At 40.3% G+C, this 15,378-nt stretch overlaps 1 protein-coding gene across 1 annotated transcript in view; it reads right to left on the bottom strand.

The window, feature by feature from the left end:
• The window catches only part of LOC124039838 (cadherin-12-like), a 204,627-nt gene that overhangs the window by 64,919 nt on the left and 124,330 nt on the right, over positions 1-15,378 (bottom strand). Inside the window, exons 3-5 of the mRNA XM_046356286.1 lie at positions 12,529-12,823; positions 9,772-9,891; positions 2,170-2,337 (exon numbers count right to left, since the gene is read on the bottom strand). Of these exons, the coding sequence (XP_046212242.1) occupies positions 2,170-2,337; positions 9,772-9,891; positions 12,529-12,823 (583 nt within the window). The remainder of the gene's footprint in view (positions 1-2,169; positions 2,338-9,771; positions 9,892-12,528; positions 12,824-15,378) is intronic.

The following is a 15,378-nucleotide window of genomic DNA, read 5'->3' as shown; positions in this document are numbered from 1 at the left end:
TTTCTATAGGGTTGAGGTCAGGGCTTTGTGATGGCCACTTTCCTCCGAACATAACGATGGTCATTAATGGCCACATGGGGACAAAGATCGTACTTTTTGGAGAAATGTCCTCTTGTCTGATGAAACAAAAATAGAACTGTTTGGCCATAATGACCATCATTATGTTTAGAGGAAAAATGGGGAGGCTTGCAAGCCTAAGAACACCATCCCAACCGTGAAGCACACGAGCGGCAGCATCATGTTGTGGTGCTGCTTTGCTGCAGGAGGGACTGGTGCACACACAAAATAAATGGCATCATGAGGCAGGAACATTATGTGGATATATTGAAGCAACATCTCAAGACATCAGTCAGGAAGTTAAAGCTTGGTCGCCAATGGGTCTTCCAAATGGACAATGACTCCAAGCATTCTTCCAAACTTCTGGAAAAATTGCTTAAGGACAACAAAGTCAAGGTATTGGAGAAGCCATCACAAAGTCCTGACCTCAATTCCATAGAAAATGTGTGGGCAGAACTGAAAAAGTGTGTAAGAGCAAGGAGTCCTTACATACCTGAATCAGTTACACCAGCTCTGCCAGAAGGAATGGGCCAACATTCACCCATCTTATTGTGGGAAGTGTGTGGAAGGCTACCTGAAACCTTTGACCCATGTTAAACGATTTAAAGGCAATGCTACCAAATACTAATTGAGTGTATGTAAACTTCTGACCCACTGGGAATGGGATGAAAGAAATAAAAGCTGAAATAAATCATTCCATGCACTATTATTCTGACATTTCACGTTAAAATAAAGTGTTGATCCTAACTGACCTAAGATAGGAAATTGTTACGAGGATTAAATGTCAGGAATTGTGAAAAGCTGAGTTTAAATGTATTTGGCTAAGTTCTATGTAAACTTCTGACTTCAACGGTATGTATGTATGTATATGTATGTATGTATGTATGTATGTATGTATGTATGTATGTATGTATGTATGTATGTATGTATGTATGTATGTATGTATGTATGTATGTATGTATGTATGTATGTATGTATGTATGTATGTATGTATGTATGTATGTATGTATGTATGTATGTATGTATGTATGTATGTATGTATGTATGTATGCTTATAGGCTTTATTCATAAATATGCATATTTTACCTTGTTGAATTGATCCATGTTGTTCAAACATGCAAACTTTAGATTTTCATGGATCAATAAATAAATAAATGTTACGCATTGGTTTTAGTATTTTGTGTTTTCTTTCTTTATTTGGTCAGGCCAGGGTGTGACATGGGTTATTGTGGTGTGTTTTTGTTTTATGGCTTTTGTGGGGTGTCTACGTAGTCTATGGCTGCCTGAGGCGGTTCTCAATCAGAGTCAGGTGATTATCGTTGTCTCTGATTGGGAACCATATTTAGGCAGCCATATTCTGTGAGTGTTTCGTGGGTGATTGTTCCTGTCTTTGTGTTTGCACCAAATAAGGCTGTTTCGGTTTTCGTTATTTAATTTAGTTATTTTTGTACTTTCTGTATGTTTAGTTTTTCCTTCATTAAAATATCATGAATCATCATCACGCTGCATTTTGGTCCGATCCTTGTTCTACCTCTTCGTCAGAGGAGGAGATAGAAGAGAGCCGTTACAATAAAATACAACATTTTCCACAATAACACAATCTGCATGTTTGGCCTGCCTCCAGTTTCTTACTTGTGCACTGATTAACTATTTAATTGAAATGATTTGTTTGGAATCTTAAAGTATATACTTAATTCCAGAAATGTTATTACAGGCATCAGCTCCCATGTTGACTCTGTCTTGAGTTAAATAACACTGCAACTGAAAATCGATATTTTCCCTTTAAATAATGAAGAACTAATTAATGGAAGGTACATTTCTAAGTATGTTTAATTGTATGTGGCAAGGTAATAAGCTATAAAATAAATGATATATAGTGACAAAATATAAAGAACATAGACACATGTCCTTTGGGCATCAGCATTATTATCAATTATTCAATCATGATATGAAATGGCAATATTAAAACCAATATTATGAATATGAAACCGAAATGTAAAAATGTAAAGCAAACTTCATACACACCAACACCAACAGAATAACCCCCCCCCCCTCCTCGAGTGGTGTGTGCAAACAGGCCCCTATTTGAATCTCTTCCTCACTCTCTCTTACTTTTGGAGAACCTTGGTGGGTTGTCGTTGACGTCGCTGAGGGTGATGTTGATGGTGGTGGTCCCGGCCAGACCGCCCAGCTGACCTCCCATATCCTTGGCCTGGATAAGCACCTGGTACTGCTCCTTCACCTCGCGGTCCATGTTCGGCAAGGCCGTCCTTATTATACCTAACGGCAACATGGTATCATTAGAACATGTCAAAACGGCTGATATCTTTGCATTTTACTTGTATGTCACATAAGCTGTGCAGTCCAAATAGGGGATAGGTGGAGACATGATAATAGAGATGGGACAAGTTGAATGTTAAGGTGTTGCTGCTTGATGCCCCCTTTTTCTGCTAGAGGGTTCAAATGTACAAATGACCTGGGTAGTAGCACCCCCCTTAGAAAGAGGCTTCACTTAAAGGTGCATTAATGTACCTGAAGTCAAGGTGTGAATTAAGGGGGAGCCAGGTGGTGCTCAGCTCCCTTGAATGAGAGGTTAGCTCCCGAAATGAATCAAAAGTCAATCTTTGGGGGAGAGGGTGTGATTCTAAACATTGCTATTTTAACCATTCTCTATTTTCCTAAAATATAGTGGGAAATATGTTTTACGGTGGTAAATATTAAAATATAGCAAACACCCCCACCTCTCTGTCATGGTTCAACTATTTATTTCTATGTGGCGGCGCTATCCACACAGAGGTGCTGAATTTTGGCCTCGGCTGAGCTCCTTTATGCATAGATTTTCCTTCGTACTTCCTAATTTCCGTAATGTGTTTGCCATGCATCCTTGATAACAATAGCTTATGCCTTTATTCCAATGCATTCGATTTATCTGTTGATTAACTATTGTTTGCTTTTGTCAGTCAGCTGTTTAGAGCGCTAATTGCTTTGTTTTTCAGGTGTTCTCCATGCCATCCGTGGCCAGAAGTAGTTTAATCTGCTTTATTATTTTCTATCAATATTTGTTTTCTTTCCTGGATAACCTACAGCTTGACACCAATGCACATCCAATAAGTAGGCTATATGTAAATACATTTTTTTTTATTTCACCTTTATTTAACCAGGTAGGCCATTTGAGAACAAGTTCTCATTTACAACTGCGACCTGACCAAGATAGTGTGTGCAAATAGCGTGAAGAGGTAAGGCAATAAATAGGCCATAGTGGCGAAGTAATTACAATTTAGCAAATTAACATAGATTTGCAGATGGTGATGTGCAAGTAGAGATACTGGTGAGATACTGGTGTGCAAAAGAACAAAAAAGTAAATAAAAACAATATGGGGATTAGGTAGATAGATTGGATGGGCAATTTAGAAATGGGCTGTGTACAGCTGCAGCGATCGGTTAGCTGCTCGGATAGCTGATGTTTAAAGTTATTGAGGAAGATATAAGTCTCCAACTTAAGTGATTTTTGCAATTCGTTCCAGTCATTGGCAGCAGAGAAATGGAAGGAAAGGCAGCCGAAGGAGGAATTGGCTTTGGGGGTGACCAGTGAAATATATCTGCTGGAGCACGTGCTGTGTATGGGTGCTGCTATGGTAACCAGTAAGCTGAGATAAGGCGGGACTTTACCTAGCAAAGACTTGTGGATGACCTGGAGCCAGTGGGTCTAGCAAGGGCTAGACAACGAGAGCATACAGGTCGCAGTGGTGGGTGGTGTATGGGGCGTTGGTGACATAAGAGATGGCACTGTGATAGACTGACTATAAGGTGACTCTCTGTTAAATGAGGTTAACTTTCGGTTAGAAGCATTCCATTAAATGCTTAATAATTACAAATAACACTGTCGTAAATGTCATTAATTTATGTCACATGATCTGTGAAGACACCAAGCATGAACTTGTGAATATGGACAACTCATGAACTAGGGTGTGAAACATGTTTTGATTCAACTCATGTTCTGTATTATATTGAATGTAGGCTACCTGTTCTGCGTGTGTTCATGTGTGAAAGAATTGTCTCGGTTGAGAGGGTAGGCTACCGGCAGTGGTGTAGGCCTAGTGGAGGGTAAATGCAAGTAAACGCTGTTAACCCACTTTTTTTGGAAAAATGCATTAAAAGTATAGGGAGTATGACTTTTTTCACTTTAACCTGCAATCGGTGTTTACCCACCTATTTTGTTTACCACTACATATCTGGCTATTGGTAGGCCTATTTGAAGTTCATGGTAATACACATTGTAGCCTGGTCTAGTAAGTTCACCATGTGTGTTAGAGTGACCATCCTGTTTTTTTCCAGGACAGATTCAGACCCATTTCAGGTGTGCTGACTTTTCAGTCTACAAAAAAGGTGAATTCGTCAACAATCAACAACATCAATGAATGTAGGCCTTATCAATGGCAATCGCTGAATGTCATTATGCACATTTTCTGGTGTTTTGTAAACAGATGTCTATATCCATTCATCAAATGGAGCGAGTGTACATGCAGTTTATTTGATGGAATCATTTTGGAGTTGACGAACATGCACAGGTAGTCTACTTTGTGAAGTGATTTGTTTGGCTATCAGATTAAAATATATGACTGGTCGTGTTCATGACACATTAAAAGGTAATTCATTTTTATCTTTTAAATGATGTAAGTTCATGCACTCAATAGAACCCCCACCCCCAAATGTCATGGTGTAATTCACACTCTGATGAGATAGAATGTCACGTTCTGACCTTTATTTCCTGTGTTTTGTATTTAGTTAGTATGGTCAGGGCGTGAGTTGGGTGGGCAGTCTATGTTTGTTTTTCTAGGTTTTGGGAATTTCTATGTTTCGGCCTAGTATGGTTCTCAATCAGAGGCAGGTGTCATTAGTTGTCTCTGATTGAGAATCATACTTAGGTAGCCTGGGTTTCACTGTGTGTTTGTGGGTGATTGTTTCTGTCTCTGTGATTGCACCAGATAGGACTGTTTTAGGTTTTCTCACGTTTGTTGTTTTTGTTAGTTATCTCATGTGTAGTTTCTTTATATATTAAAGAACATGAATAACCACCATGCTGCTTTTTGGTCCGCTTCTCTTTCACCAGAAAACCCTTACATAGAAATACTGGAGACACTTGACATTCAATACTGAACTTAGTGAGGCTTTCAGGGACCCTGAGATCAGAGCAAATATACACGTTCATATACGTTTACTTTTCTCGTATTCCCCCATCAGTCACGTGAAAAGGACAGGTGTCACATTTGAACCTAAGATCCTGTGTTCTGCGTGTGCAACAATCAAAGGATGATGTTTTTTGACAATCTTTTCATGTTTAGGGGATTCACGCTCTAGCAGGGAGGGAGGATGCTGTGAAGTATATGGTGATTTAGGCATGTGATTCCTTCCCCCGCTTTTCCTTTCCCTCTCTCCTTGTTTGTTCGGCTGCATTGATGTATGTTTGGCTGTAGAGGCAGGTTCAGCATGGCAAACATTTGTTTGAACTGTTTTTTCGCCATCAGGTTGGAAATACAGTCGCAGTGTGTGTTTTGTATACTCTCCAGGGTGGAAAGGCATGATCTGTGATTCTCCTTATTCCCTTTCACCCTGTGACATCACATTGGAAATGGATAACGTGATACACCCCCCCCCCCCCCCGCTTTTCTTTCTTTTGCCCATTTTGAACTGTGTTTCCTTTGTGGACATTGTGCTAACGGTTCTAACTTTTTCAATGGTAATCTCTATTTGAGCATTAAAATATAATCTGCTCTATGTTGTATCAGTGTAAAAAAATACCATCTATTGGATTTTATCCATGGTATAGTACATTTTTCTTTCCGCGTGCAAGAATACAGATACTGGAATGAGTTTTAGGTGTGCTTGCTGAAAGCACCAACTACTGAAATCCAACATACTTGTTATTATTTGATGTAGTTGCTGAAAGCATTTAAGGGTCTACCGCTCTGGATCAGTCAAATACATCATGGTATGAAGGCCAATGAGACGTCCCATGGTCCTTTGGAACAATGGACTCTGGAGGGAAGAGCAGTCGTCATGACATGGGTGTCATACAAAGGATCTCCTTCAATCTAACAGGGTCAACAGCTTGACCTGGACATTTTTTTTATAACCCATTGCATCATTTGCTCAGAGCTCAGATATAAAAAGCCAGGTGGCATATGAGGAGAAAAAAGGAGAGTGGCAGTATTTGCTGTCGATCAGGAGTTTGAGAGAGCTGGTAGTAAAACATGAACCCTTCAGCCCGCCAGTACCACACCATAATGCCTGCATTAACATTCTGAAGTGGCTCATGGGATTGCAGGGACACTGTATCTCTTCACACTCCAGCTAACTTCCTCGGCAACCACGGCGATAGACACACACACAAAAACAGACTTTCACACCACATAACCACTTATCTGATTGAGTATCGCTGCAGGCCCTAAGGATTTCCAATATCGTGATAAGAATATGGCCATGTGAAACCGAGAGCAGAAATATGTCTAGGTTCACTCAGAAGACAAACAATGACTAACAATATCAGGGGATAAGAATATGGCCATGTGAAACCGAGAGCAGAAATATGTCTACGTTCACTCAGAAGACAAAATATGACCAATAATAATCGGTTTCCAACCTGTTCCAACTGAGGGCTGAGAGGAATCGAAAGGACGGAGGAGGGAGGACAGAAAACAGCTGCAGCTCAGCTGTGTTTAACCTTTGACTGCTAAAGTAAAGTAAACATTTTCACAAAAAAAACTACTTTCAATGAACCCGGCTGCTATGAAACTCTCACTGTTTATAATGCCCCTCACCAAAACTATTTTAAAGCGAAAAGTCTAAGACCAGTAATAGCGATATATTTTTCTTGAGAATTTTTTACAAGTATTTTATTACATACAGTATTTCCTTGTTCCACCCGGAGTGGGATAAAAACATCTCACCCCCCCCCTGCTAATCAGATGTTGAACAGTAAACAAGTTCTTATGAAACAACAAAGAGAGAGCTTTTGAGAAAGAGAGCACTCCAGAGCAAAGTATTGGAAGAAGCATAAGTGCCATTCTTCAAAAGACTTGACCCGGCTCCCGGTCGTTTCAGTTTATGAAACCAATATGAATGTGGACCACATCAGTGTGCTGATTAAATCTGCTATTTTGGAGAAGGGGCGTTAAAAAAGTGGGAGATTGAAAAACTTTTTGGACAATAACAGATAGTTCAACCAAGAATCTTGAGGATACTGTTTTTCTCCAGTGACATACATACATTTTTATTTCAATTGCTTTCAGATGAAAATATATAATACACATCTAAATTATATCACAGACAATTTGACATTGACACATTATTGAAGTAGATACTGTATCGAACAGTAGACTACAGCAAATACATATGGTTTAGTGTGTTGTAGGGTTCTTGACAGTTAGCTGTCTATTACAAGACTGATGCTCACTGGCCCCAGTTGGCTCCTGGACATGCATGATGGGCAGAGTCAAAGAGGTGCTGATCCCTTGACACTGGCATAGATCTAGACCCACTACCATTATGTTTGCAGTCACTACCACTACTATTGCACACCATAATTCCTTCAAGACAAGCAATCATACACATTTTCTTCAGGAAATGCCCTTTTCTAGTTTAAATTTACACTTTTACAGAGGACAAAGCTGTGAGCACTGCACACATTTAATTATATGACAATACTAGCTACAGAATTTAACTGCTGCCATACACTAACTGGCCTAATCCCAATTTCCTAGTATTGAGGTATGTGAAAAGTAATTTGTAGGCGCTATTATTGATTGTTTTCCCTGCTTTTGCAAAGAAGTATAGCAATGATAGAGAACCTTATCAGTCCACAGTAAAGAAATGGAAGTTATAGCGTGTCACTGTTTCTAATCCATTGCCCTGTAATCAAATCAAGATATTTCGCTCATTTGTTTATTCGAATCGATAATGTGTAATTAAGTTGAAGACAACACCTTGTCCATACTAATGTTAAAAAGTTAGAATATCTACCCGCCTATTACACTTTCACAGCTACAGAACTTGGCATTCTTCTTTTATGAAGTGTTGTGTCTTTAGTATCATTAAAGGTGAAGACTGTTATTTTATCTAATAAATTCTCTGTAATTATTATTACATTATTAAACTAATCATGCACCTGTAATTAACTAGGAAGTCGGGGAACCACGGAAAATCTACAGATTACAAAGTTATATTTTTCAGAATAGAACTCCTCAGATATTTTAATATCTGATCAATTCGTGTCTTAATAATTAATTAGTCTTTACGTTACGTCAGTCTCATTCCAAAACGTTGTAAATGGTTGGTTATTTGCACAAACCCAGGCTAAACTATGAGTCATCCATACACCAATTGGCTTAATAATGTATTTAGTAACTAACTAAATGATCACAGAAATGCATAGCAAACAAACAGTAGGTATTGGTTACTAACAATGATAGGGAAAATCCCTTAGTGGGCTGAACCGATATGACGGCTTGGTATACAAAGAAAAGGGGGTGTGGACCAATAAAGGAGCGGGAAAGACAAAATGGATCACTACACACAGGTTAATTGAAATGCTAATCCTTTGCACATGAACCCTCGCTCATTCGGGAGTAATTGCAATCAATATATTTATGCCCATATGTCGTTGTTGTCTTCTCTGATGGAATCGTTGGTCCGTCTGCTGGAGATTCAGTTCATCAGAGAGACTTTGGTTACTCGTGGTGGTAGCTCTATCGGCGGCTCCTGATAGTGTCTGTTGTAATGGATTCGTCAGGCGTAGAGTAGATGAGTAGATGTTTCGGCGGTTGTCGGTATTCGCATCCCAGGTTTACATAACTGCAGACTAGTAATTGATATCTAAGATTTTCTCTTATTCTGTAGGGATCGATAGTCTCAGAGTTGAACCATTTCCACCCGTGTAGCCAATGCGCCACGTGGTATGGTTTTCTAGTCTTGGTACTCAACCATTGCAACCACGGCTCACGCTGGGGGTTTGCTTAGCCTTAAGAGGATTTCCTCAGGAGGGTGTTTTATTCGTAACACTAGAAAAGGGCGGTTCCATGACGCCTGATCATGTCTGGACTCACGGGGGCCAATGACTTAGTTAAACTTTACAGGGAACACATTCGTCTCATTCTGAAGGTTAACGTCCCATTACATAATTTTACAAATAGTTTCACATTACTCATTCATTTCATACAATAATTAGATGCAAACCCCACAATTGAGAAATGTACACATTCAGAGATATAGTTATACGTGTTTCCTGTCCTCCATGAGGTCACCAAATGAGACCCACTCATCATACCATACCTTACGTATCCACGGACCCTTCCCACATTCTCACAACTGGACATATAGTTTAATTCTCTCATTTTGAGGATTTAGGCGTTCGGCCAAGTGAAATCACTTGTTCTCTCTCCGTATTCTCTCTTTCTGCATGGCCAGGGGGAGAGAGTCTCCGCCAGGAATTCACAACCTGAGATAACTGAACCTGGGTGTAGGAGAGAGGGTGGATGCCACGATTTACACCCAGAAAGGGCCACGTCATTACATAAGTAAGCTATTGTCATTGTTTAGACAGACAGGTATCCCGCCTTTTTTGTAATTTCAAACAATCTATAAACATAACAGCATTCAACATTGACAAAAAGTACCAAATAAGATACATTTTTGACTGATGTTGCCCATCTTATTTACCAGTCTTGGGATCCACAGAGAAGTATGGCTGGCCATGGAGGATGCTGTAGACCACTCTGGCACTGTTTCCATAGGTAGGGTCATCTGCATCGGTGGCTGTCACCTGTATCACATAAGTCCCTGTGAAACAAACACATACATTTGCATCATACAGACGGAGTCATTTTGTACGTTTTTTTTCCCCATACGGCTTAGCGGCTTGTGCCACCATGAATGCATCACAAATGGCATTCTATTCCCTAAAATGTGCACTAATTTTGACCAGGCCTCAGGTCAAAAATAATGCCCTATGTAGGGAATAGGGAGCCATTTGGACAGAGCCACAGAGGCTAAAGCGTGAGGAGGATACGATAAAAGATAAATGTGCAATATTGGAATGTTGAATTATTAAATATGTGAAATATACATTTGCAGAACTATGCAAGTGGATGTTTAGCCAAAAGATGCTCATTCATTAGACAACACAAGCATTAAGGAAACAAAGAGCCATTCACAGCAGGAATAGGAAACAAGATGGCAGCCATCCAAACTTCCTGCAGTACGAGGAACAGAGTTAATAACTGTAGCTTGAATCTAAAACAGCATTGCATTAATCCACTGACTCTACAGAAGCATGTATATCTACAATTCAATCCAATTGGAAATGATTCTATCTACAAGCTCAATTAAATCACTATTGTGGCTAAATGAGATATGTATTTTTTTGTCCATGTGTACAGGCTGGTACTATACAGTATGCTAGGTGGACATCCAAGGGAAGCTACATCCACAAATGGCCATTGACACATGTTAATCTCTTAGTTGGTTTTAGCAAGGCTCCATTAGACAGGATTTGCACTATGAGCAGATGATAACAATTGTATGAAAACATTAGGTGAGAGAGATTAGAGTGTTAATCCTTCCTAACAAAGCACTGCACCACGCACCCGGGTATAATGGAGCTGAGATGCTGGTCATTTACACTTTAACTACTATAGGTAGTTACTTTGTACTGGTTTATCAGCACGTATTGTATTAATGCTTTTGCTTGTGCTTTTTCGTGATACAATCCTTTTATAAACAGCTCCAGTTCCATAAAGCTTTTAAATACAAGTGCATTGTTTAAAATGGGTTAATAATAGCTAAACAAACTATACACCTGTCACGTCCTGATCTGTTTCACCTGTCCTTGTGCTCGTCTCCACCCCCTCCAGGTGTCGCTTGTTTTCCCATGAGTATTTATCCCTGTGTTTCCTGTCTCTCTGTGCCAGTTCGTCTTGTTTGTCAAGTCAACCAGGGTTTTTGTTTCTCAGCTCCTGCTTTCCCAGTCTCTCTTTTCTTGCCCTTCTGGTTTTGACCCTTGCCTGTCCTGACACAAGCCTGCATATCGCCTGGTACTGTTTGAACTCTGACCTGGTTTATGAACTCTCACCTGTACCCGACCTGCCTTCTTCCTACCCCTTTTGCCATAATAAATATCGGAGCTCAACCATCTGCCTCCTGTGTCTGCATTTGGGTCTCGCCTTGTGCCCTTATAACACCACTTTTAACTTGGCTCATTCCAGTTCCTTGAAAATAAAAATACAGTACTCATCAAAATTGCTCTTTTGAATCCACACCCATTTGCCCAAGGAAGGGTTATCAGTTCCATACATTTTATTAATGTAATTAGAAGTGATTCATATTTTTCTCAGGTACACACTCCATCAATGCCGTATTGAACCATTTAACACACACACACACACACACACACACACACACTCTGCAGAATCATCTGAAAATAATCATCATTCCCAAAGCATACAGCCCTCCTGCTCAATCCCTCATTTAAAGGAAACAGTCTTTTCGCCAGCAGGTCCTACATTCCTGCCCCTGTTTCGGAACACACATCCACCCATCAGCCCACACGCACACGCACACACACACACACACACACACACACACACACACACACACACACACACACACACACACACACACACACACACACACACACACACACACACACACACACACACACACACACACACACACACACACACACACACACACACACACACACAGACTGCCTTCCAGCCCTGTTTACCTACATGGAGTAGAAGACTGGGCCATGTTTTAGATCAGCTTGAAAGGGACCATGGTGATTTGAAACATTACATTGTGCACTGACTGTACCTTGCTCCATTCAGCGTTTGGCGATATCTAATATGCTGTTCTCTTCACCAGGGCTCCATTGCTATTCAGAAGAAGAGGAGCCAATCTGAGTGAATTACCTTGAGCTCCCTTCCCTGATGTAGAGAGCCTCGATCCGCAATGTACTCATACACTTTGGGCATAACTGGCTCGCTTGCTGAAAAGTCCAAATCTGCGGATCTGTTTTCTTCCCTCTTGTTCTACCTGTGGCTATAACACTCCCTTTCTTATAATATATTTTTGTACTCTGTCTCGATCTAAAACTCTGTGATAGTTTCTAAATTCTGAGAAATGTATCTATTTTGTTATGTCAAGATTGCAGGTAATTGAAGCATTTTGTGATATTATGTCTACATTCCAAATGGCACCCATTATTCCTTACATAGTGCTGTACTTTTCTCTGGTCAAAAGTAGTGCACTATCAATCAATCAAATGTATTTATAAAGCCCTTTTTTAAATCAGCTGATGTCAGACAGTGCTATACAACAACCCAGCCTAAAACCCCAAACAGCAGTGCAGATGTAGAAGCAATGCAGATGTGGAAGCATGGGACCAACAAAGTCTTTGGTGATATTTCTTCTTACCTACAGGTGACATCTCAGGGACACTGGCTGTGTATGGCCCTTCTAGAAACTTTGGCTCATTGTCGTTGATGTCCTGGACCTTGATTACAAACTCTGATTCGGGCTCCAGTGGCCTGTTGGTGTCGATATCGACAGCCTGCGCGCGGAGTGTGTAATAAGGCTTCACCTCCCTGTCAAGGCTTCTTAAGGCATGGATGTCCCCGGTCGTTGCGTCAATGGTGAAAATGGAGCCGGCCCCTTCTCCCATGAGCGTGTACTTCACCTCGCTCTCACCCTTATCCAGATCAGTGTGCAGCTGCAAGACAAGAGGAAAAGGACAGGTTCAGTCCAAACAATGATACTGCTAATGATTCAATGAGACCACTGGGGGAGAACAGTTTCAAGTAAAGGCAGTTCATGAAGCGAGTCGATGGGACTGACTGCACCTACAGAATACAATGAAAAATCCCTACATGATAGGATATGTGCTGCTAAAACCACAAACAGTAAATACAAAGCAGCATATTTTTTTTTCCCCAGCTCTAGGGATTTGGGATGTGCATATAATTTACATGACTGCACTCCCAACAACAGGTATATCCAGCACACAGGTACCTTTTCTTCTATATGTGTCTGCTCTAAGATGGTTTTATGCTCACATTACAAGTGTAATAATGCTCTCAATGCTCTGCTTTAGCATGTGCATGTTTTCCTTAAAGGGATAGCTTGCTGGCAGATACTCATAGACTTCCAGTCATTGCGCTAATGCTAGTTAGTGTAACAGTATAGCTTCCGTCCCTCACCTCGCCCCTAACCTGGGCTCGGACCAGGGACCCTCTGCACACATCGACAACAGCCACCCTCGAAGGATCGCTACCCATTGCACCACAAAAGCCAAGGCCCTTGCAGAGGAAGGGGAACAACTACTTCAAGGACTCCGAGCGAGTGACATCACCAATTGAAACGCTATTAGCGCACACCACTGCTAACTAGCGAGCAATATCACATTGGTTACATTGGTTCGCGAAGCTGCAATACCTCTAACTTTGTTCATACTGGACACAGAGGCATATCTGACCCTGGTGAAGTAGATAAAGGACCTCATTGCAACAACAAAAAACTGAAGTATCCCTTTAAGTAAAAACAAAAATATCCATATCTGCAAAATCTGATTTAGTCTGACAGGTAGGCCTGGGGGCATATGAACTGGCTTGACCCAGTTCTTTTTCCACTTCACAGTGCAGCTTCTCTTTGTACGATTGCTATGGTTCCACCCCAAATGGCACACTATTCCCTACATGAACAGAATATGGTTCCATTTGGGACACAGAGTAGCACCATGTCAGAAGGTTTTTCTTTGGCCACGTGCAATACACCTGTTGGCATGGAAGTGTTTTTTTCCCTGTACAGGACATCAAACCAACAATGTTAAAGCAGAAATGATGACCAATGTGACCCGACATGGACCACATGTTTCCCTCAAGCAAGATGTACTGTAGTTCTCAGGAGCCAACAATAAGTCCCACAAGAGGGAATTGTTTTTACCACACAGGTACCACACAGGTACTTGCATGGAGTCCAACTCCAGGCTTGCGTGTTGCCGAGGCTTGCGTGTTGCCCAATACACATATCTGTTCCTCATATAATCTAAGAGTTGTGCCCTTCAATGGCTAAATATGTTCTACTACGTAAGCAATCTACCTGTCCCCCCCCCTCATTGTACCTGTTTTTGTACTAGTCTGCTTTACAGTGAAGTTTTTAATAAGTAAATCAATTGATAAGTAAATCAATTGATGTCCTAAAGTGGAGACTGACTGGATTGTGATTCATTTAGAATAAGTAAGTATAGCGTATTATAGTTTATTTAATGCACATTCCAACTTATCCAATACAGAAACCCCAGGAGTGACAGTCTTTTTTCAGTCCCTGCAAATTGATTCATAACTGCACAGTTAACGTTGAAAAATAAATACAAACACCCCAAAAATAATAGGCCCATTCCCCACATTAATTAGAAGCCAAATGTTAAATGATACAACTAAAAAATTCCATTAAACAAACAATGATAATCAATTATACAAAGACAGTCATTAATGAGGAGGCAGGCAAGTACACTTATTTAACATGCCACATACTGCCCAACAGACTAGAGGATTAAAGCTTTTAAGCACTGCAGAAAGATAGTATTTGTTGTACAGTACAGTTAGAAAATAAGTGAAATGTATTTTGTAAGGAAGAACTATCCAACCCATACCACCCGTCACATGGGTCGTTTGAGTAAAAAACAAACAAAAACAAGCTCAATACACTTTAAAAGGATTGAAACCAAATTTGAAACTGTAGAAATGATAATGGACCTACATTTATACCATTACTTAACTGTGTCCATCTCGCTAATAATCACCTAAATTAAAGCCAGGCGGTCAGGGAGCATTAGAAATTCCTATATTTATTTTACCGTTATTTAACGAGGCAAGTCAGTTAAGAACAAATTATTATTTAAAATGACTGCCTAGGGACAGTGGGTTAACTGCCTTGTTCAGGGGTTGAATTACAGATTTTTTACCTTGTCAGCTAGGGGATTCAATCTAGCAACCTTCTGGTTACTGGCCCAACCCGCTAACCACTAGGCTACATACCACCCCTATATACAGTGCATTTGGAAAGTAAATCAGACCCCTTGACTTTTTCCACATTTTGTTACGTTACAGCCTTATTCTAAAATGGATTAAAATTGTATTTATTGTGCAAATGTATTTAAAAAAATACTGAAATAATACTTTTATTTAAGTATTCAGACTGTTTACTCTGTTGAAATACTTTGTTGAAGCACATTTGGCAAGCTTGGCACATCTTAATTTGGGGGGTTTC

The sequence above is a fragment of the Oncorhynchus gorbuscha genome, linkage group LG07, assembly GCF_021184085.1.
Source record: "Oncorhynchus gorbuscha isolate QuinsamMale2020 ecotype Even-year linkage group LG07, OgorEven_v1.0, whole genome shotgun sequence".
Taxonomy (NCBI): Eukaryota; Metazoa; Chordata; class Actinopteri; order Salmoniformes; family Salmonidae; genus Oncorhynchus; species Oncorhynchus gorbuscha.
Note: the sequence above shows the minus strand (reverse complement) of the source record. Positions and strands in the feature narration are given on the sequence as shown.